Source organism: Poecilia formosa, unplaced genomic scaffold, assembly GCF_000485575.1.
Source record: "Poecilia formosa unplaced genomic scaffold, Poecilia_formosa-5.1.2 Scaffold306, whole genome shotgun sequence".
NCBI lineage: Eukaryota > Metazoa > Chordata > Actinopteri > Cyprinodontiformes > Poeciliidae > Poecilia > Poecilia formosa.
This window is the reverse complement of record NW_006800245.1, coordinates 373,016-396,838: the sequence shown is the minus strand read 5'-3', so window position 1 is coordinate 396,838 and position 23,823 is coordinate 373,016. Positions and strand designations below refer to the sequence as shown.

At 37.7% G+C, this 23,823-nt stretch overlaps 4 protein-coding genes and 1 long non-coding RNA gene across 12 annotated transcripts in view; 2 read left to right on the top strand and 3 right to left on the bottom strand.

The window, feature by feature from the left end:
• Positions 1-340: 340 nt before the first annotated feature.
• On the bottom strand, positions 341-3,974 carry stmn2a (stathmin 2a). Its single transcript, XM_007572681.2, has 5 exons — positions 3,831-3,974; positions 1,154-1,249; positions 826-998; positions 552-743; positions 341-444 (listed from the first exon to the last, which is right to left on the bottom strand). Exons 1-5 carry the CDS (start codon positions 3,847-3,849, stop codon positions 382-384), a joined length of 543 nt encoding a protein of 180 aa, XP_007572743.1. The 5' UTR covers positions 3,850-3,974; the 3' UTR covers positions 341-381.
• A 1,011-nt stretch (positions 3,975-4,985) lies between these two features.
• upp1 (uridine phosphorylase 1) lies at positions 4,986-14,481 on the bottom strand. Of its 4 annotated transcripts, none has more exons than XM_016660980.1 (14): positions 13,902-14,478; positions 12,512-12,594; positions 12,390-12,439; positions 12,108-12,165; positions 11,879-11,942; positions 11,732-11,794; positions 9,284-10,559; positions 8,946-9,027; positions 7,993-8,104; positions 7,585-7,743; positions 7,360-7,474; positions 6,370-6,579; positions 6,115-6,261; positions 4,986-5,982 (listed from the first exon to the last, which is right to left on the bottom strand). In XM_016660980.1, exons 8-14 carry the CDS (start codon positions 9,011-9,013, stop codon positions 5,831-5,833), a joined length of 963 nt encoding a protein of 320 aa, XP_016516466.1. In that variant the 5' UTR covers positions 9,014-9,027; positions 9,284-10,559; positions 11,732-11,794; positions 11,879-11,942; positions 12,108-12,165; positions 12,390-12,439; positions 12,512-12,594; positions 13,902-14,478; the 3' UTR covers positions 4,986-5,830. The 4 variants fall into 4 exon arrangements, with proteins under 4 accessions (XP_016516466.1, XP_016516465.1, XP_016516464.1 ...); XM_016660979.1 differs by having other exon boundaries at positions 11,879-11,985; positions 13,902-14,476; XM_016660978.1 differs by having other exon boundaries at positions 11,879-11,988; positions 13,902-14,475.
• Positions 6,562-7,339, top strand: LOC107833006 (uncharacterized). The gene is made up of 2 exons (XR_001658719.1): positions 6,562-7,129; positions 7,290-7,339. It is a non-coding gene; the product is annotated as an uncharacterized LOC107833006 (long non-coding RNA).
• A 545-nt stretch (positions 14,482-15,026) lies between the features above and the next one.
• Positions 15,027-23,823, bottom strand: part of rbm12bb (RNA binding motif protein 12Bb) — a 24,906-nt gene continuing 16,109 nt past the window's right edge. The window contains exons 1-2 of one of the 3 annotated variants that reach the window (XM_016660976.1): positions 18,094-20,190; positions 15,027-17,231 (exon numbers count right to left, since the gene is read on the bottom strand). In XM_016660976.1, the coding sequence (XP_016516462.1) occupies positions 15,302-17,209 (1,908 nt within the window). In that variant the 5' untranslated portion in view covers positions 17,210-17,231; positions 18,094-20,190 and the 3' untranslated portion in view covers positions 15,027-15,301. Of the gene's footprint in view, positions 20,191-23,823 lie in introns of those variants that run through there. The other 2 variants (XM_007572679.2, XM_016660975.1) reach the window with 2 other exon arrangements.
• setd2 (SET domain containing 2, histone lysine methyltransferase) overlaps positions 22,228-23,823 on the top strand; it is a 21,996-nt gene continuing 20,400 nt past the window's right edge. For 2 of the 3 annotated variants that reach the window (XM_007572678.2, XM_007572675.2), the window contains exon 1: positions 22,229-22,622. The gene's annotated coding sequence lies outside the window, so the exon portion shown is untranslated. Of the gene's footprint in view, positions 22,623-23,823 lie in introns of all 3 variants that reach the window. The other variant, XM_007572674.2, reaches the window with a different exon arrangement.

Here is a 23,823-nt window from a genome sequence, read left to right as displayed (position 1 = left end):
ATAGATAGATAGATAGATAGATAGATAGATAGATAGATAGATAGATAGATAGATAGATAGATAGATAGATAGATAGATAGATAGATAGATAGATAGAGTATTTACAAAATAAAAGTCATATGGTTGCACTTTCGCTAAATCAACAAATCTATTCAGTTGTAAAAGGAGATTCATAGATGTCTGTATCACTGATAATAAGGGTTGTGGATAGTTGTGACAAGGTGTGCAGTGCTGTGGTGGTGAGTTTCTTGAGCCTCTCAGCCTTCACGGCAGAGTGTCTGTTTTGGAGAGGTTGAGGGCAGGGATGGATGGATGGATGGATGGATGGATGGATGGATGGATGGATGGTTCGACAGACGGACCACAGGAATTGTGTGAAGCTCATGCTAGCTGCTCTTCCCTCAGCAGCTCTTTGTTCCTGCGCACAGCCGCGGCATGCTTCTCCTGAACACAGGGACACACATAGAGACAATGATTAGTTTGAAAATTCTAAAACCCAGACTGCAACACTGATTCCCACTGATAAATGCCTGAGTTTTTGCCACTCTGACCTTCTCCTGTAGGCGCTCCATCATGGCTGCCAGCTGGGCCTCGCGATTCTCCTTAATCTGCTCCATCTTCATCTGGAGCTTTTCCTCGGCCATCTTGCTAAAGTTGCTGTTCTCCTCCATGGCCTTTAGCAACACGTCCCTTTCATGCTCCCGCTTTTCTGCCAAAGCCTTCAGCACCTGAGACTCTTGGTACTAAGAAAAAACACATCATGTTATTCATTTTGAAAAGCCTCTGCTATTTAGAACCCAAAGGTGATGGTCAGAAAGAAAATACCTTTCTTCGCTCTTCAGCTGCCTCCAGTTTCTTCTCAATCTCCTCCAGGGAGAGATCCCTCTTTGGAGGAGAGGGAAGGTTGTGGGCAATGTCTGACACCGGAGACTGGGGCTTGAGAATTACCTCAAAGGCTTGCCCTGAGGCCCGTTTGTCTATAGGTTTAACCTCCATGTCTGTAAATCAGACAAATACAATGAGAGTGCTAAAGAAATCCATTAACATACCAGTTGATTAATTACTAATGCTTCTTCTTCCAGGGAAGAGAAAACATCCATTAGGGACCATTTGTTTGGTTGTAAAGAAAATCAATTTTTCAGATCCTTCATACCTTCAAACTCACAAACGAGCTTGTTGCGAGTCTCTGGGTAGAAGCAGGAACAGATGAGGGAGAGGACGGACAACTCCTTCATCTTCTCTTTGTATGCTGTTGGGAAATTAAAAAAAAAAATCTAATCAGGTTAAACAATACACAACGAAGGTGCTTGCTCAATAATTAATCCTGAAATTAATACAAATAGTTGGCAAACAGAGGTTGCTCAATAAACCATATAATGTTAATAAAGCATTTGTAGCCCTTGAATTTTCCCACATTTTGTCATGGTAGAGTCCCAACATGTAATCTATTTGGATGCCATGCAATACTCCAGCAAATGCACCCTTGTGCTTAGTTCCCCAAGAGTCTGAAATAAGCTGTTTCACGGTTGCTCTGGTTGTTCGTTTAAGGTTGCTGTCCTACTGGTAAAAGGTAAGCCTCTGTTTCAGCATTGGTGTACAGTATTTAGAGTAATCTGCATTGTTTTCTGTCATACTTGTAGGCTAAAAGTAATCTTAGAGCATTTTATTGGGATTCAATGCGGCATAATCATGAAGTGAAAAAAAAAAACGTCACATAATTTGACTTTCCTCTAGATGCTGACTGTGCCTTGGGTGGTTTTGTGGCAAACTGAAAATGGGATTTTTATGGCTATTATTACTTCTGCTTATAGGCCAGATTTGTTGAGTGCAGTGCAGTTGTACTGTTAATGGATTTTTCCACCTGAGCTAAGGATTTCAGCATCTCCTCCAAGAGTAATTGATTCAATTAATCTTTACCTGACTTGTCAGATGGACTGTCATATCTTGGCAGATTTGCATTTGTAAAATACCTTTTCTATTCTCTAGATGAGAAATTGAATAGTGCTGTTGAAGCTTAAGGTTTGGGTTATTGTTTTCTAACCTGATTCTGCTTTAAACTTCACCACAATATTATCCATGTCATGTCTGCTGTATTCCTTCACCAGCATGATGTTGTTTACTAATGTTCTCTAAAACAATCTCTGAATTCTTCACATAAAAGCTGAATTTATACTGATATTAAATAACATAAAGGTGGACATAATTTCCTAACATAGTGATTTTTAAAAAAATTACTTTTATTATAATTTGGGGGCATAAAATTAAAAGGCATTGGACACAATTTCACAACTCACTCTTAAAATTTTTATTTGTCTTTAAATGAGTGTATTCTTTTCCTTCTACTTAACAATATTTCATGTTCCTCTATAATGTAAAACTGGAATAAGAATGTAAGAATGTAAGAGAATAGGTGAAAGTTCAAAGGGTATGAATAATTTTGCGAGGTATTTTATCATTTCACTATTACAGAATCAATAACGCATTTCAAGTCTTAAAGGTATGGAAGCATTGTGTTCCTCCATTAATAATTGAAGAATAATTGATGTATCCAGTCTGATGTGGTCACCATACATTTCTTAAAAGAAGCCAGCCATAAACACAAAATCCCATTTGAATCTAGCAAACTGGGCCTGCATGTAAGTTCGTCCAGTTTCCTTGTTAAATCTTTGTTCCAAAGTCTCCCGCAAGCTTATTTTGTTATCGAGACAGCAAGAACCGGCTGATTAATGATCTGCACTCCATTTGTTTTCCTTCTTTACATCTTTGTGAAAGTGCCCACCTAGGTCCTCAGAGAGGACAACAGGGCTGCTGAGCCTTCTGTTCCAAAGGCCGGCGCGTGAAGCTGCTCTTTTGCTGCAGGGCAGGCCTGCCTCCCACCTTACAATACACTTATCTGCTTTAGGATGCTCTCCATAACAAGGCATGCAAACACACACAAAACAATCAAAATGGAATGATTAGATCAGGATATTGCTTTATAAAACACTCTAATTAAAACAAAAACTGCTGAGCAATTTGTCTCTATGGCAAACTAATGTGGGAATATACACCCAATAACAAAAGCTGTAGTGTTTTAGTTTAAATCCCCAACTATTATCATCATTGATGAATATATAAATAGTTCTTTTCTCACATTCCATACATGCCACCAGCTGGAGATCCATCCTGGACTTTGAGGAAATAAGACAAGCTAAAGAATGAAAAGGCTCAGTTCTCATCACGTTATTTAAAATATATATAAAACTACATAAACTTGAAGAATTACATCTCTATGCAAGCTTGGTTATAATAAAAGTCATGTAGAAAGAAGCCAGTGCGGGATAAATATGACTGTTTTGCTGTCGGCTCAATGATCGGCCGCTTAGCATCTTGGGTGGGGTCCGTCTGCATTATGCTGCATGTTGGGGGGCCGCTGTGGCATGAAGCGGCGCAGGTGCAGCACTGCGAATAAAGCTGTTTTAACAATTCCGATCAGATTATTTCCATTATGTGCTGCATTATGTGAAATGAAAATATTATCAATGCAACAATCCAACAAACGTTTGAGACAATGAAGAAGGATTCTGGCCTTGTAAGCCCATTCTTGCATTTTGCAGATTTCAACTGAGACAACACACTCGAGTTCAGTAGAAGAGATCCGTGCTTAAAAATGTTTTTTTTTTTTTTTTTTTTATCCTTTACAATATAACGCCAGACGGTATGCTGCGCCTTTCTGGTAACGGAAAGGATGCACCTGTCATGAGTCTATCCATCCATCATCCATCCATCATCCATCCATCCATCCATCCTCCCGTCTTTTCAGAAAGGACCACCAGTCTTAACACACTTACCGGTTACAGTTTTAGCCATGACTGATGTATTTCTCCGCAGAGGATGCTGAAGCTCTGTTCCGATGAACCGTGATGCTGCTTAAGGCACTGAGTCAGCGAATAGACCGGGCTTGGACTGGGAAGCGGAGAGCAAGAGGAACGCGCACAGGAACGCGCATTCAGACCCTCCTCTTGCCTATGACGCGCACGGCGGGTACCAGCATCCACCATGAGCTGCAGCCTTCAGCCTAACGAGCTTGAGTCAGTGAATCAGGAATGAGGTGATTCAAAACCTGACCCAAATAGGAAATGTTTACAAAGACTTGCATGATTCTGCCACCATGTTGTCCCACCTGACCTGTGAATCTGTGTCCCTCTTCCAAAGTAACAATGGGTGCCATGGGTTACCTCATTGGTTGCTTCTTTGATGAATGTTCTCCTTGTTTGACCTACAAGCGTAGCTTAAACATGTCTTGCCAAGTTTGCAGATGTGAAAGTATCTTCATTTTCAGATGATGGATTGATCAGCTCTCTTAATACTGATTTATCACAAAAAAATCAAGATGCAATGAAATTTGAGTTTTATAACATGAGAAAAAGAAATAAAAAATGAAGATTATTTTTCCACAGCACTTTAAATACACTTTTGTTTTAAGTCAAGCTTGATATATGCATAATTATTATAACACAGCTAAAAAAAAAGGGGGAAGCCATGGGAATAATTTACATAGTAGGTGATCTTCAAAGATAAGATGTATTTTGAGTGGTCTAAAGGAAAAATGCCAATGATCTGATAAAATCATGCTCTGGAGCACTGATCTTTCATTACCTGCCAATACTTTTAACTGATGTAGCAACAAACATATTGTGACACATATAAAGAACACACAAGTAATGCCACACTGCAAGGACAACTGTTTTAATTTATACACACACACACACACACACACACACACACACTATATATATATATATATATATATATATATATATATATATATATATATATATATATATATATATATATACATAAATCTATATACTACATGCAGCTTTTTTAGCACAAGTAGTTATTTCAAGTCATGAAAAGTTACATCTGTGTAATGTTGAGTTATATATAGACAATAACACAGCCAGAGATTATGAACAATAAACAGTCCAGACAAGATACAAGCATTTTGGTTAATTTAAATTAAACAACATGGGACAAAATATCTGATATCTGTATCATTACTTTGACACTTAAGTATTTAGGTAAAACCATTAAAAGATATTATATATTATGTTAAAGCACAGGTGGAGTTCAAGTTTTAAGGATCCAGAACTTAAATACATAAAAGTGCCTTAAATCAAAGATAATTAAAAACTTTAGCATCTAAATCCATTCAATATTCAGTTAAATCAAATTCAAAACTAAGACAAAGGCTAAATAGTAAAATAGTGCATGTGTGTCCCCTTAATACCAAACCACCAACAATGTATGAATACAAGGCATAATGTAAAAGGGGATGTATTCTGTATAAATTGACTTTGAGCTTTATTTCAAATGACATCCAAAGTAAACCATGAGTGTTGCTTTGATTCTTTCACACGTTTGATAAATCCTTGAATGGCAGCCATGTGGGGTTGCCTAAATGACGGGTCTCTGGAAAAAAAACTACTTCTGGTAAAAAACATTGTTAAAGGCTTAATGGGGAAAAGTTGTTGTCATGACTTGCTGAAAGCAGAATGCCGGAGAGAGTAGAAACTTCTCTTAAAAGAGACAATTTCAAGGTGTTAATTTGGGGAATTTCAAATTTCTTTTAAGCCTTGCTTGACATATACATCATTTATGACTAAAGGTTGCATGTGATATAAAATGGCACATAGCGGAAAGTACATAACATTGCCCCTTCAAAAACGGATTTATGTGAAGACATATCAACTACAACAGCAGCTTAAATCTACTGTTGTAGATAATTTTCAGTGCTTGGTCATTTATAACCTATATGATACTCAGACAAAATGTTCACTCTTAACATTCATCTGTTCTCCGCTTTGGCCTTCAGCTGCTGCTTAATGTAGGAGCCAACCAGTATTTGAGGACGAAGCTGATAACTGTTAAGAACTTCATGAGAGCTGCTGAGCTGATCTCCTTTCAGCCGATCCAACAGTGTGACGCAGACAACAGCCGCTGCACAAAACAAATACGAGAAACATGCAAGACAGTTAACAGAGGATCACATAAAATGTTCCTTTGAGTCGGTGACACTTTTGGCAGTTATGTTATGATAGTGTTGTCATGCTTTTTTTTTTTTTCCTTTACCTCGCAGACCACTAAGTTTGCACATAGCAGCAAAAACGGATGATTCCATCTCGATGTTGCAGACTTCCGCCTCTTTGGCTTTTAGGAGGTATTCCTGTTTGTCTGTCTCTGTGTAGGAGCAGAAGGCGCCATCCAGGCGGGCTTGACCTTTGGATTTTATGTGACAGAGACAAGGGAAAGAAAAGAAATGGAAACACTGTAAGTGTACTGCAAGGGAAAGAATATGTTAAACCATCAGCACGTTAGAGTACACACCTTCATAAAAATCCAGCGTGCACATGGTGTTACCGATGACCGTCTCAAACTGGTTAAGCCCTTTGCTGCACTGCAACAGCTCCTGGGCCAGGCTTTGGTCCAGATCAGTGCTGCGCACCACCGTCTTTCCCAGGATCACCTGCTCAAACTTAGGCTGGAAAGTGGCATCCACTGACTGTTTGGTAACAACAACCGTGCCAGGCTCAAGTCCTTAAAAACAAAACAAATTTGCAAGTGAGAAAAATAAACTGTTGCATAATCTGTCAAAAAAAAAAACATACACTGCTGACCTTTAACATCCAATGATCTAAAATATGAAATATATTTTGAGTGATTTTATGGTTTTGATTCCGGGATTCCGGTCTACACTACACAAAACCCTGATTTGACAATCCCATTTAGTGTTTTTTTCTAAATATCTAGAGAAAAGTGCTACTTTTAAATCTTTACGTTTCCATGCCGACTGTGTCATAAAAATAATTAAGAACAGAAACGCAAAAAATTAGTAATACCTTGTTTAATTTTTAAATAATTAAAAGTCCATAATCCCCTAACTACAAAATTACAAGCAGTGGATTGAGCAGCCCGACTCTGCACTAAAGTTGAACTCATCCTGACCTCCTTTATCAAACGTGTTGATCTTCCTGAAAACAAAGATCTCCCTTTTTAAATACTTATCAAACCCTTAAAGCAATTTGTCAGCAAATGTGTCCATACCTAATTATCTTCTATTCAACATTGTAGGTAATTATTACAAAACGTTTTTCTTATTGTCAGCTCTGAAAACAATCAGAACATGAAAAAGGCCGAAACGGTGAGACTGAAGTTTAAAAATGAAAATAGTTTTTCTCTTCTATTTTTTTTTTCCATTTCCTGTTTTTCTTATCACCGTCTTATTTTAAACAAGCCACTCCCACCAGCTCCACATTCTACCCAGTTGCATCACTTATCAAAAGAAAAAGATTTCACACAAAAAAAACACTAATGTACCTATTCCTCCTGATGTCCCTATGCGTATGATTGTAACATCGGTGCAACGGGCATGATGAAGAAGCTTTATGAGTTCGTGTAACATTATCGCAATAGATGGAATGCCCATGCCATGCTGTGAAGGACAAGCACAAACATGTCACACAAAAGTTAGTTAAATATAAACTAGACAGATGATGGAAACCTTAAAGGAAACAAGTCGAGCCGAGCCGTGTTCGTACATACACTGACAGAGAGAACAGGGCCGACTTTGTACATGGCGTAACGATCCGTCCCAGCGCAGATGTTGGGATACTCAGATTTGGGGTCTTCCATTGCGAGCTCAGCTGCAATGAACTCGGTGAATGACTTCATCCTCCATGGACTCCCTCCGACACACACAAACTAAAAGATGCATTTACACACAGAAGAGTTTTGACAAAAATCAAACGTTACCATCAGATAATGTTGGGACATGACATGGTACTATGATTTAAAAATAAGCTCATTTACCAAAAACAAAACATTGAGTTACACGTCAAGGATCACAGTGAATAATTGCAACACTGATCATGTCAGTGAAACCAATTTTATACAGTGTAGAGGAAAAGTTTAAATCACTGCAACTATAAAAAAGGTATTAAAATTCCTTACTTTGACATCACCAAACATGGCTGGTAGGTTATGACTTCCAGTTCCTAGACTGAAGTGATAGAGGATGTCATCTTTCAGAGCATCCAGATGTGGATTGTGTACATAAATGGGGCTAAGAGAGGGACAGAGGGCAGATATTAAACATGCAGGTTATTCAAACCAGGCTAAATCGATATCACTGTTATATATTCATAAATTAAATCTATTCTTAAAAGCTCAGTGGGTTTAACTCTGAATTAAATATGTGAATAAAGACTTAAAGCCATCAAAGCATCTTAACAGGGCACAGCAGTTTGTCCTTTTCCATTTATTGTTACTTAAGAAGATCTGTGGCTAACACTTAGCTACTAGACACAATGGCAGTCACAACACCAACACAGTATCATATTTTAACACCATGCCTGATAAGGGTTAGTCTTTAAGTAGTACTTGTTCTTGATTCAAAACCTTCTGCTTAAGGATCTGCAGGTGGTAATCTTAAATGTTCACCACTGCACTTCTCTTTTGAGTAGTATCTGAAGGAAAGGTAAATGTGCTCAAACATTTATAGTTCAGATCAAAATTACTTATAGAACAAAAGGAAATGAATGTACCACAGCTTCAGAACTAATGTTACACAATAGTAAATTGTAAATCCTAAGCAAAGGACCATGACGTTGACACTGTAAAATAGTCCAACGTTGTTGTTAGAAAAGCTTCATTAGAATCAAAATACACAGAGGAGTTAATCTGTGTGAATGTGCTTACAGTGTAGATAAGCTACTGTTTATTACTGTAGCATTCACTTAAAAAAAAAATCCGTCCTTACTCTGTTGGGAAAGGTCATAGTCCTTATATCCCGTCACACCCAACAGTTTCCTAACTTACATTATGATTTGTTACAGTGAGCTTCTGCTTAAGCCAAAACCAAAAAAAATAATAACTGTCAGCAAATATTAAGGGTAAATCCTCACCTGCTGGACTGCTCCTTTTGCTTTTCCTTCTGGTCCATGTCCATGGGGGAAAAAAAAGCTGAGTTCATACAGTAATGCTCAGCTACCGGTAGACATAGAGAGAGAGAGAGAAAAAAAAACAGAAGACACCTTGTTTCAACAACACATGTCAGGAACGTGTTATAAGTTCGAACCAGCTGCTTGTTTTAAAATTTTAAAAAATCGCCGGGGGCGGCGGAAGTCATATATTGGTTGTATTTTTTAATAACACTAACCGTCCTTGTAGTAAAGATTAAACATCCCGCACACACAGCATTTCATCGCGGAGGGTGAAAAGAATGAATAAACTTCATATTTACCTTCAGGATGAACTAACTGAACGGTTGGACGACGACAAGTACCAAATAATCAGCAAATAGGTATTGCACCTTGAACGGTTTATCTTCACAGCTGTTTCCTCCGATATGTAGAAATTAATTTCTGCCTCAACATCTGACGCCGCCGCAGTTGACATGAAATACCGGTGATGACGTACGAGATGCGTCACCTTAAACATTAGTCCTCATTGGCTGGGAAGTACTGGCTCTGTGTCACGTACAGAAGTGACAAACTATAGATGCGCAATAACCCTGTATTACAGGAATGTGCAAAGTGGAAAAGCCCCAAACAGGACTGTAAGACTTCTAATGAGTAATTCGTGGTGCAAGTTAATTCTGTTTTTGAGAAATAAAACTGAATAAAACACTGAAAAACGTCTTTTCTGTTATGGAGAAATTATTTCTATGAGAAATGATGACACTGAATAATAAAAGGTGGTCAAATATGCTGGAAATACAAACATAGGAGTTATTTAGCTAAACCAGATGGTTCAGCTTTAGATTTTTTTCCAGTTCAGCCATTTCCTTCAAGAGGAAATGGCTGAATAAACATCCCACAATCAAAGGGATTCCAATATATTCCGATGAGACTTTGTAATAATGTCCATAAACAAAATACTCCTCATATTCACTAACAGCCATCCTTGAAGGATCAGTTATTCAACTTGTCTTAGGGTTGTTTTGCTTCAGAGGTGATGTTATAGACAAAGACTTCAGAGAACAGTCTATTATAATTTCAAAGGCAAAAGGGAAAAGCTTTCATGCATGCACAATCATTGACGTGCACAGACAACTTAAAAAGTGATACAAGTGTATACAACAAAGACAACACAAATAATTGATGCTGCACGTTTTAGTGGATTTTTTTGTGTTCTTTAATGGAAACAACAGTATTTTTGCATGTGTCGTACATATAGACAATATCAACGAATTACTTAATCCAATATTTTCTGCTGAATTACATGAAGTTCAAAAGCTACACTTTACATCAGGTCAGAAAGAAATATTGGCAAATTTGCCTTGCTGTTTCGAGCCTTTTTTGAAACAGACAAGATAAAACAAACATTTCACACAGCAAAACGGCATCAAAAAAAAAAACAACAACAACAAAAAAAAAAACGTGAAAGTAACATGCCAACAGTAATGTTATAGGTTAAAATAAATTAAAGCAGAGAAGCAATCAACACGGTGCAAAACCTATTTGCTGTAAACATCACTTGTGCAAGTTTCTCAAGATGTGGGAGGCCTTGCTGCCATCCTAACAAAAGAGAAATGTGAAAAGTTTTTTTTAAATCATTGCACAGCAAGATGATAATGTAAAAAAAAAAGTGCTGGCCAAACTCTAAAACAGTGTTACAATAATTATCTGCAAACCCAGATGATCAGAATCTAAGCCTAATGCAGAAAGCACATTTATTTAACCCCTTGTCTTTTAGATTGTCCAAATTATCCACTGCCATTTAAAATGCTGCTACTTCAATGTGAGCTTTCATGACACTACAATAGTGTCATGGAAAAAAAAACAAACAAAAAAAACATTCTAGCAGGACTCAGAGATTCGAGTGTGGTGTAGCTTATCATATAAAACTAATGGAGCAATGATCTTGCTGCCCTTCCAGATGAACGCAAATAGCGCCCCTTCTGGAGTTGATAAGAACTACATCTCTACTCTATTCCAAAGGCATATATAATGCTGATAAGGTACATGTTAATGTAATTGAGAAACACTGACTGACCACATAATTCAAGTTTGATTAGGGCTTTAGCTTCTTATCTGAATGAGAAACTATGTGCTTTTCTGGATGAGAATCTTCTAACATTTCTACACTGGATTCAAAACAGAAATGCCTCAAGTCATAATCAGGCACACAGCATGTTGACAATATTCCAGACTGTGCCCAGAAATATTGCACTATTTTTAGAAGACGATGCGATTTGGAAAATGACAGGCATTGCAATAAATTCAATAAATAACAGCCAACAAACATTCCAATACTGGTGTTACCCATGCTGATTTTATAACAATGACATATCAATGCATTGGTAGCCTGAATCGCATTTGATGTGACATAGCTGCACAACGCAGCACATAATTGAGAAAATGACCGGATTGGAGGGAGATTTTGTTTTGTTTTTTGTTTGTTCTCTGATTAGTGCTCTCCTTGCCAAAGTGGTTATTAGAAGAACAGTCATGTCCTCGTAGGGTTAGAGTTGTGCCATCCTCTTTAGAAGTACAGATAATGAGTGGATTTAACATTGCTTTGTTAGATGTGTGAAACTTGCAATGTTGATTTACAACCTAGCTTTTCTTTACATGTCTCCACAACCGTCTTGGCTGCTTTGGTCAGACCAATTTACATTAAGTGAAAGTTTTCCGTCAAAATTAATCTAAACATTAGCCATATTCTAAATCCTCCAACTCTTACTTACTCATACATCTTCTTTTACACCATTCCACTGTGTTACTCCCAGCTCTTGCTGGCCTGGATCCCTCTGTCAAAATAATGTATTAAAGATCTAAAACCTGCAATTAACGACGACAGGCATCAAGCTTTAAACTCGAGCTCGTCGACTTACTGCCTCGGGCAACACAATGGGGTGGTCCGGTAGGTATTCTGGCCTCTTCTTGGCTTCAGGGCAGCTGGCCAAACCAATTAAAAAGTCTCTCGTATAACATATTCTTTCTACTAAGACAAATGAAAACAAAATCTAATATTCAGACATCTTCTCTTTGAACCAAATTCAATGTCACAGGAGGAGGGAGCACAGTGTGAGAGCTGAGATGCATTAGCGTTTTGTTTCTTACCTTTTTTCTGTTTATGAAGGTTGAAAATCTTCAAGAACTGCTCTATGCCAACAGTACTCTGTCGAGTGCAAAGGTTAAGGAGTCAAGAGAATTTTTCATTTTAATGACAAAACAGGGTCTCTATTAGGAATACCTTTGAAACGTCAAGTAGACCATAGGTAAGTGACAAAAATAGCACAAAAAAAAAATAAAAAAAGGATCAACTTTTATATGCATTTTAACACATTCTAGTTTTATATCAATCCTGACATATGTTGCAACATTACACAATGTCTGTCTCACCTCCTGCTCCATCAAGGGCTGTTCACCTGCTGCAGCATTTATTTGTGGCTCTATAAATAAAGTGACAACCTGGTAAATTAAGGCAAACACTCTGATTTTCAGGTTGACACCTTGAAACTCACCAACATTAACATGGACGCAGCGGCGCAGGGGCCTCGCTGGCTCCAGGTGCCTCAGTAGGACTCTTCGACTTGATACCTCCATTCTGGTGTCAGTAAGTTTCAGATGTTTAAAACTTTCTACGTTAAAAACAACTTGTTTACAGTTACTGCACTGAGAAGTGGAAAAATAGGTTAACAAATGTATGCTACCTTTGAAGACCATTCAAATAAGAGAAAAGCTATCCAAGCCAAGTTGGCTACAAACGTTTCTTAAACATTTTAGGGGTCATAAAAAATGTTTTTTGTGGCAGCTGTGAGATGGACATTTGTGTTTACTGGTTTCTTTTTTTTTTCTTTAATAACTTTAAATCACAGCATGATGTGCTGCTTTTTCAGTTTTCTTCATTTTACATGAATAGGTAGTGACTACTGAATTTTACTTTGGCCTCACAAAAAATGAAGTTAATAACAGCCAATTCATGATTTTACAGGGGGTCAGTTGGTTTTTCCACACAGGTTTGAATAGCAATTTGCCCCCTATTAACTTATTTTTCTAATTATCTGCTGATCTGAAATATGCAAATATCACAAAGGCAAAAACAAAAGACATTGGTCTTTTATTTTTTTCACTGCATGGTGCATTCTAATGGCTATAATAAAATAATCGAAACAATCCAAATATCTAGTATTATTTTAGATTTTTTTTGTTGCATAAGCACTTGAAAACTGTCAAAACACACATAAGATTTGTGAATTAAAATTGTTGTAACAATTTTGTCATTATTTTAAAACATTTTAACATTGGCAAGGAGAGAACATAGATGTGTTTTAAAATATCTATAGTCTGTTGTAATTTGTCACATGAATCCTCTGCTGAAGAAGGCTATTGTGAGGGTCATCATGAGTAATGTGCATTTTTCCAGCTATTTGAGTATATATTATGCAGTTTGCAACGTGTACTTGAATGCAACATAAAGTTACTGCAAATTTCTGCATATAGGGCCAAACGATAAAACCATGTTTCGGAGATAAGGGCAAAACAGTGGATATCGAAGTAAAATAATTTCTAAAAACAACTATTATCACAGTTTTTGCATGACAGAAACACGCTTAAAAAACTGAATCAGCGACGGCAAAATAACGGCAAAACGTCCCTGCTAGCAGTTGACTTCAACGTTTAGGTATCGGTGCGAATTTAACGGTCAAACTCGGGATTGTTTCAAATGGAGAAAATCAAATTGCTTCATATCCTGAAAAGTTTGTAACTCAGTTATTGTTAAATAATTTCAGGATTTCGGATTAGTTTCGTGGAATTGTTTTAAAAATTGAGAAACCGGACTGCACTGGAAGACCTAAAATAAGAACTGGTTATTTTGTATTATAAACAAGATAACTAATTTCAAACATTTACCTCTAACGTTGTGGACTTTTCCTGGCGTGGCTTTCCTCTTTTTCCCTCTTCTGCTTAAAGTGCCTACTCAGCTCACCGGCGTCATGCCTCCATGCTACTCAGGGACAAATTGCACTTCCGGCTTCTGACTTTCGCAATAAAAGCTTAACGTCCGGTGCGTTCGAGGTGTCTTTTAAAATCGAAATTTCATACAGCCGAGAAGCAAAAAGATGACAGAACGCGTTGACCTGGGTTCCGAGTTAAAAAATAGTAACTGGTATTTTAGTTCAAGTCGTGAAAGTAGGAAAAATAAAATTGTTTTTCTGAGGTTTTTAGTGTCACTAAATAATTAGCACATACAGTGTATGTTTTGGTGATAATCCCAAGTATACTTAAATGTACTGAATTAAACTCAAAAGAGCAAGCATTACAACAAACGTGTCTGTATGTGTTCATAGAAAGTAAACATTTACCTTCAGAACATAACATTTCCCAGTTTAAGATTAAGAGCATATTTTTAAAGGAGAAAAACCAAGCAGCCGCTCCAAGAATTCCTTAGACCCATTTCAGATATTTTAAACATTTGGGCCCCTACAGGCTGCTTAAAAGAATGAAAGAAAATTCAGATTTTGGAAAAAATCGTTTATTGAATTCTTTTGTTAAAAAAATGTATGTCCAACTCCTTTAATTTTTCTTTGTATCATTAATGATATTTTCATATTACACTTTTCTAGCCATGCAATTGCAACCGTAATAGTTTTTCTATTTATCCATGCTTTGTTTTACCTTGAGAAAAATGCAGGCAGTTTTAGACCAACTTGACCAGAAATAAGTGTCTCTTAGAACTCATCTCTTAGAACTTTAATGTATCCTTATCCAAAAGGATACATTAAATCCTTTAAGTTAAAAATCTAAATAAATAAATAAATATCCTTATCCAAAAGGATACATTAAAGTGATGTAATGGAGACTGCAGAAGACAATGCCCTCATTCAACTAACACCAAAAGAGATATCAACCTGATCTAATTGGTCTACTAGCACACTAGACAAAAGCAATCTTAAATTTGTCATTGAGCTACCCTCTTAGTAACATTTATTTAGATTTTTAACTTCAAGGAAACAGATTTGGAAGAAAATGACAAAACTGAATCAATCGTTTTTTATTTTAAAAACAATGTATGACATGTACAGGTTATAAATTGTGTTCCAAAACTTACTAAAGTACTTTTTGAAAACAAAAAACACCAACCGTTTAATAGAAAACCCAAAATAAACTCAACAAATACTTCCTTGTAAACATAAAAATGCACTTAAGAAAAAAAAAATCATACAAGAGCTATATGCTACATTGCCAGCTTTTCAAATAAACTAAAAGTTTTGCCTGTTACTTTGTCTTAAATGTGAACCCACAAATGTATTTCAAACAAGTAAAAGCTGTATTTTTCTTGGACCAATCGGCCTCCCGTTCAGTTCCTCAATTGCAGTTAAAGCTTCCTGACGAGACTCAAACACCAAAGTGGCAGAGCCTTTCGGTTTTCCGCTGGGCTCATACTGAAGTGAGACAGATCCAGGTATGATGCGATATCCATAACAGAAATCATAGACTTCCTCACTTCTAATTTGGAATGGTAAGTTAATCAACTGCACACAGGTGGGACCATCATAGCGTTGATCAGGTGGACCAAACCTCCCATGTCCTCCACTGCCCCTATCCCGCGGAGAACGAGGTCTTACCCCACGATATCCATAGTCCTGACCTCCATGGATGCGTTCCTCTTTAATAGGCAAATTACCATCCCTGGGTTTCCTTGTATCAAAAAAGGAAGTGTCACCACTAGTGCCATAGAAAGGCTCATTGTTCCTGCCTGAGAAGTGCCCCTCTTTTGGCAAGACATCTTGCATTGATGGTGGCTCAGCAGTCAACTGATCCATCTGAGCACGTGTAACACACTTCACTCCAACTTCAGACCCCAGAAACCGCCGTCCATTGAGAGAAAGCGCCTCCATGGCCTCTGCCTCAGACCCAAAGAGAACCAGAGCCTGTCCGACCCCATTACCTTTATGATCATGCAGGATCCGTACCCTGTCCTCAGTGACATTAAACCCATGAAAAAAGTCAATTATCTCAACCTTTCTCACATCAAATGGGAGATTCCTCACAAACGCACAGATTTTCTCAGAGTCGTAAGGATCTGTTGAGAAAGACGAGGGTTTTTCCTGATGCCTTTCAGAGTTTCCTGGAGGCGTAGTAGGGTCATTCTGAGATTCCAGAAGCCTGAGCATGTTCTCTCTTGAGACAGGTCGTATATGAATCCATCTGTTGAGGAAATGTCTTTTCTCCTGACTTATAGCATCACAATAGTCACCTATGTTCTTAAAGAGTACAAAGGCCGACCTGGTTCTTCTGCCATAATCATCAGTTAGAAACAGAATCTGGTCATTCTCAAGCTTCGAGTTCTGAAAAAGGTACTTCAAGTCACCTTTTTCCACTGCAAAAGACAGATTGTCCAACAGCACACAGTATTCTTCATCTGTAGGAGCAACAGGTCTCTGGGGCAGAGGTGATCGAGACCTTGCTTCATACTGGGGGTTTCGCTGACTGCGAACAGGTGCTCTTCCCCTTTCAAAGTTCTCAATCGTCTTGACAGCTGCTGGCATGCTACCACCAGCTCGTATCCAATAGTCGGCTGTTGTTGTGCGAACATCGATATACCTTGACCCAATATATTTCCCATCTCTCTTTAAGGCTTCCAATGCATCCTCCTTTGTTGCAAATCTGGCAAAGCCTTTTCCATTGTTTTGCCCTGTATCTTTCTTACACACGACAATTTCATCAATGAGTAAACCATGAAAAAATTCACGTATTTCTCTTTCAGTCACAGAGAAAGGCAAACCATTGAGAAACACAACATAGGGGTCATCGGTGTCTGCCGGTCGTTGGTGATGGGGAGGAGAGCTATAACCAGATCGGCTACTTGATCTTCTGCCCACCTCACGCTCCATGGATCTTTGAGCGGTTCTTCCATTGCCCTCAGACTGCCTAATCTCATCCAGCTCCACCTTTTGCGTTGTTCTTTCAAGTACATTCTGCATCTCTTGCTTGCTGCTCAGTAGCAATCTTACAGGTGACCCATTTATGAATCCCCCTGACCGTGCCATGGCTCTTCTGGCATCTTCATCTGAAGCAAAGATAATGAAAGCTTCATCTAGTTCTCCACCAATTATATGCACCCCTCCATCTGGAATATGAAGGCCCGTGAAGAACCTGCGAATATCCGCAGAACCTGCCGTGACACTCAGTCCCTGTAAACGGATGACGACCGCCATGATGAAGCACAAACAACGGCACCTGTAGACAAAGGGGTACAGAATATCATTACTGCCTTCAGAGCCTCACCAGCTCTGTAAAAATATTCCCACATTCAGTTGATCACAAAGGCTAAATAAATATGGAAAGAAATGCACGAGTTGAAAAAACATTTTTCCTTATGCCCACAAAAGCCACCTGAAAAACAAACACGGCTGAAAAGTGAAGGGTTGAAGTAATCCACATGAAATATTTGACATATGTCACAGAGTACTTTTCCTTACATGACCAAAAAAAATTGGCTCAACAGAGGGGACTTCCACAATGAGACCATTTGTTCCATTATAGGTCCAATCCCAAAATTCTGCATGGGTTTCAAATACATTGTATTTTATTTTTAAATCATCAGTTATTAGACTAGTTCGTTGTCCATAAGAGCTCCAGAGGAAATGCTTCATCTAGTCCTTTAGGCACTCAAAGACTCCATCTCCACCAAACCAAACAAATGCGCTATGCCAGTCTCTCACAATCCCATTGTAGCTCATAAAAAAGGCTTTTGTAACACTGGTCAACCTGAAAACTAGCCTTTCTTCATTCAGGTTAACAAAAACATACCCAAAACTCCAAAGCAAAACACTAAACATGCACCAATTTGGTCGACCAGGCCTTTTTTCCCCAAACCAATTGTTTTTGGTAAAGCGACATTTAACACAATACTTTTTTCTTCCACATTTTAAACTGCATCATGACAGAATTACCTCTTATAAATATATAGAGTCCTAAAAGTTGACTAAATCCTTGCTTTCTAAAACAAATCTATAGAAATGACAGAACTTTGTTGCTTCATGTCTTAAAATGACTACAATCGCAATGACTCTGAAAATGTATTTTTAGCTTTACCTACTTTATCTCACAGACTGCAGAGACATTTACTTTATAGGTTCCATGTGAGCTCTCATCTCACAGATCGCTAGAGAGGAGTAGTACAATGCAAGTTCAACAGGCCAGGCTCTCTTTGTCTCAGCAGGTTTGACACAACAAAAAAGGTCCATTCAGAGAGAACACGTGCTATTACAGTGATTAGGAAGGTCATTATGTCAGGCTTTTATGTGCAGGATCTAAATGGGCATAAAAACAGGGTGTCTAAGGCATCCTGGTTCTTTCACACAAAATGCACATAGCATCCAGAAAATATTATGCATGCTATATTAAAAAGCTGATAACCTCATCACTCATTAAATCATTTTTAATACTGCCTCAGATCTAATCATGGACAAAATTTACAATTAGGGAGAAAATTAAGCACAAGTCCTTTAACAAATTTTAGACAACGCAGAATTATAAGGCATTTATTGACTGATTAAACTACACCAGGTTGCAAGTGGATCTTTACCAATTCCCCTTGTGAGAACCAAGTAAATCATTAATTGAAAGTTAAGTTCAGCTCAAAATTAAATTGATAACTCATTAAATTACTGGATCAATAACGTATTGTGGTGAGATTAACCATCTGAAATGTCTGTTTGATTCACATTTACATGGAGCACACAAAGTTGTCATTTAGCTAAATGACAAATTTCATGATCATTAAACCTCTATAATTTATGGATAGCTTGATAGAGATCAATTGAAACTGTGCCACAAAAAATATAAACCTGGTGACACAAGATCACATATTGGTGGAAAAAAAATTAGGACAATGGAAAACAAAAATTCAACTGAGTAATTTTAAACAAAGTTGCAGTTACTAAAAATAAAAATTTGCATCCATCTGAGACATGGCAATTCTAGCAGTTGTCAAATAATTGGTGCATGTTTATACAACTTAGTGGATTTCCAGTAAGTTACATTATTGCATAGCTTATCAAGTAATATCCCATGCCAGAGGCTAAATAACTCAGCCATCCAATTCTTCTTTAATCAGATAATTGCTGGTTTATAAGCAGGTGGTTAAAGTTTTGCAGGTGTCATTTCTGGTATTATTTCCATGGTGTACATTCCGCTCCCTCCGTTTCCAATTTCATTTACCAGAGATTTCTTTCAAGTCAGTAAAAGGACAATCTATCCATTTTCCAAGCACCTCCATTCCCTTGCTTTAGATTTGTCACCAGTGGTATCAAAGTTCTCCATTCACCAACAAGAAACTTTGCTGGATTCCCAGAATATTCCTTGTATCCTCGCCACTAACTGAAACATTGTGCGTGTATCAAATTAAAGCAAGTTACATCAATTTTATTTAGAAGAGTAGGTGTATCGTCTGAAAATGGTTATTCAATAAAGTCGTAAATAAGAAAGAATCAGGTTTATGATTCAAAACCCAAATATTAGAAAACCCACATCAACACAGAAGCTACAGTTAGCGAGCCACCGCGTCATTTATCTAACAATGGGCACTTTCGGTTTGCACCGTGCGGATGGACATATGTGGCCACTTCATGGTCCAATATTACAGGAAAATTTGAGAATGGCACATTTCACCCTGTAGTGTGAAAAAAAAATGCACCGCACTCATCAACCAATACCAACACACGAAACCAGATAATGTTACATCTCCATATGTTGGCTATCCGTCATAAAGTCAAAGCTGTACGGAAGAAAGGCCGCAGAACAAGATGGAAATGCACGCCGTAGCAACACATGTCAGAACAAGACGACAATAAAACAACCCGAGAACAGTTTCACACTCTAAAAAGCCCGAAGAGGTTCTTAAAGTTGAGGAAAATATGAAAGTACGCTAACGTTAGCTCGCTTGTCAGCTAGGCCTGACCGCCTGCAGCTTCAGCTCCTCTGACTGTCATGACTGCGCCATACCAATGATGAAAACATGCCACAAAACCAGCTTAAACAGCGGTTAAACTTACACAAATAACAACCACAGCCCTCACAAAACCGAGAGTCAAGAGGAATATGGTAGATATATTAAGATGGATCGTCGGCCTCAAGTCGCTCGCCTTGCTCCGAGAAATGTGGAAGCTTCCTCTTTTGTCGTTGACAAAGAGGCAGGCGAATGTAACAGCATTGAAAATGACACACCGCCACCTGCTGTACCGGCATGCAAAGTGTCACGACCTTATGTGGAGGTCAGTTAAATTATTAAAGCTGAGCACATTCACATAATTAGGAACTTTTAAAGGTACTTTAAAGAAGATGCTGTCTGAAACATGCACATGCTCCATCTAAAAATATATAGTTAATTTTATCACATGCCCTTGTCTCTGTCTTGTTTTGTTTTATGATTTCATTTGTGTTGCTAATGTTTGTGTTTATTAATGTTTGTGCTGCTTGATCTTCCTCTCGGACAGGTCGGTATTGTAAATGAGAATTAGTTTTTATTAATTCACCTGGTTAAATAAAAGCAAAATTACAACAACAAAAAAATCTGGACAGTAGAAAACAATTAACGTTGTTGTCTATGATCATTCTTTAAAGGCTAATTTTTCTGATTTTTCCCCTTCTTTTGACCTTTAAGGATTTAATAAAAATCACATATTTTTTACTCCTAACAAAGGACTGATTTATAGAACCTTTACTCACCATTTCATAATTTTTGCTCAGCTCACCTTAATTTAACATGAAAATAAATAAACAGGATTTTCTATGGAGTTGTTCGAACATGTCTGAGCAAATTGTTTAAAAACAGGAAATGTTTGAATTGGCTGTAGAATGATCAATTTACCATTAATACATCTTTGCAACCTTACAGTACACAATGTTCCAACACTGAACTTTAGAGCTCTTTAGATTTTGGAGGCTTGTTTTGCTTGATGGCTTTAATCCATGTCATGAGGGCCAGCTGGGCAGATTTTATCAGAAGATTCTGATACTGGGTAATTATTTTCCAAATTTAATCTAAGCATAAGAGATCATATGTTTTAAGGAATGTCTCATAAATGGATTAAAATTTGGTTTGAAAACACTTCACATTTCTTGCAGACTTATGACTAGTGAACGTTATTGGCTTCATTTTACTTCTAAACACATCTAATTGTTTTGCGTTACAAAGGTAATTTATTTCAGTAATTTGCTTGAAAACATAAAACTCATAAGTTACAATGATCCTCCACAAATGCAGTGATATATTTCAAAAGTTTATTTCTGCTTTTTATTGATACATGAGATTTCCTGCTAACAAAAACTCCAAATTCAGTCTCTCAAAAAATTTGAACATTAAATCAAACCAATAGAAATAGCTTCTAATAGAGAAATCCATTCTCATTGAAAACTATGTCTATGTAATGCCAAATATATTCACTAATACTCCTTCAGCATTAGTTAATGCATCCCTGTGGCATGGCAGCAATGAGGTTGTGCAATGGGCCTCCATTAAAGCAAAGTGGTCGCTCACCTTGTTCTTAAAAGTACCTCATACCAGATTCTCTGTGAGATTATATTCTCTCTTTATTTCAAGTGTGTTTTCCAACCAATCAGCCATAGCAATCATTTGAAACTGCCATGGAAACTTTTGGCCAGTTGCCTAAATCACCTTACCTCATTTGAATGATATAGACTGGTGGCCCTATTCTAAGATATTATCTTATTCTCAGTCAGGAGTGTCCTAACTATGACCCACTGGACTGATTATCTATTCACCTGACCAACAGAAGAATTTTTAATTAGGGTAAATTATTTTAGGCAAATTATACTCTTACTGACTGAATATCAATGATGTATCATCATTTAATCAAAACAAGCTTTTTATCTGTGCGCTATTATGGCGGGTCCATTTAGCATTTTTATTCAGACACCTGTCTTTATTTGATGAATAAACTCCACCCATTCGGTTCGTCGCTGGAGTTCGTCAGTGTGTAAATAGTGCCGACCTAATAGCAAATCTTATTCATCTAGTTTGTGGTTTAAAAAACCCGCCTCTTTTTAGCTGCTTTTCTGTGCAATGAAGAGAGTAAAAGCGAGGAAGATGCCCACTAACTTGCCATCTGTCAAAAGGACGTTACTATGGTTGGTTTCAGAAAAGACTAAAAATGTTTGGTAACCCTCTTCGGTCTCTGTTTTTCTCCTGGATTCGCGCCCCGCTTCTAATCATGTGACATTAAAGGCATCAGCCAGAGTCTGCTAACATCTGCGAGGAACGGTTTTCTTAATAAAAGCGACAGAAACGGATTTAAGGTTACCCTAACGAATCTGTATGAAAACACGAATAACCAAATAAAACAATCCGTGCTTATGTGTTTCCTCATTCAACTTAGACAACTGTGTAGCAATCCGAGCACATGCTAGCTCGATTGAACCAACATTCTGCTCTGCTGAAGCTGGGGCGCAGCAGCAGCAGCGTAGGAGCCTCTGATCCGACGATCATTTCCGACAACTCCGTAAGGATTTAACGCCTGCATGCGTTGCTGCTTGATGCTTCACAAGGGGATGATCACCAATTATTTTGAGGATGGGGGAACCTTGTGACCGTACAAACTTCGAGAAGTGAGTATCTTATGAACCATGTTAAGTTTAGTTAGGTTCATTTTGACCAAACTGTGGGTAACACAACAAAACATCCGAGGCTAGCATGTGAGCTAAGCCGGGTGAACATTCATATAAGGGTCGGTTATACCTTTATATTAAAATGTCCAAATGCAACTTTACACTGTGTATGCTATGATTTGCAGTGGGTGAGAAAAAAACACGTCTGCTTGTTCATAATATGACAATTTAATTTCAAATATTGACGAAAACGACACAAAACGGTCTGTTAGCACACTGAGTGCTAATGCTATTTGCAGTGCTAGATCTAGCCAGCATTGCTAGTGTTAGCCTCTGATGCGAGGAGACGTCGTCGAGCTGAGCTTTTGATGAATGTGTATTGATTCAGCAGATTTGAGTAAGTGAACGTCCCACACAATTTGTTTACAACTACACAATCTAATTACATGGAAGTATTATCACGATATCACGAGGCAAGATAATAAAGGGGTCACAACATGAGCTAACAAATTCTTCAAACATGGCTCCCGTGAGGTTGCTATGCTATTTTACTTAAGCTAGCCAAGCTTGTTTAGATTAATTTATTTAAATGCAGTCAGAAGTTAATAGCTAACTTAATTATCTGTCTATACTATAACTACCAAGTATAGCATTTAGAACGGCTAGAAACTTGCTTCTGACACAACCAGTCATTTAGCAGCTTGTTATCACATCGGAAACGTCGCTCCTTTTAAAGGCCATGTTTTGGCTGGATCCACTCTTCCTATCCAGGCCATGCTGCCATTAGATTTCAAGTTTTGTTTTAAAACAATTTTTGTCGAGTAGGATATTAATGTTGATATACATTTTATAAGGACTGAGTTTAACTGTGTAAAGCCACCTGCTTGCTTTCGAGAGTTCTGGTAATAAAATGCACGTTTATCAACCAACGTTTTTGTGTATCGTCACTATTTTTTAAAGATAAACGTGAATGCAACCCCTTATCTGATTCGTGTTGTGTACTCCTACAGCTCTGGAGACTATTGGCCCAGCATGCTGAAAAAGGGAAGACTTGCTGATAAATCTTAACACATGCTTCCACCTTTGTAGAGAGATGGCAGAAAGTGGAGTGCATACTGTAAAATTTTCATTGCACATAATTAAATATTCTTGCATTGCAAAATTTTCAAGTAAGATTTATTTTTCTAACAGGTGGGTCAAA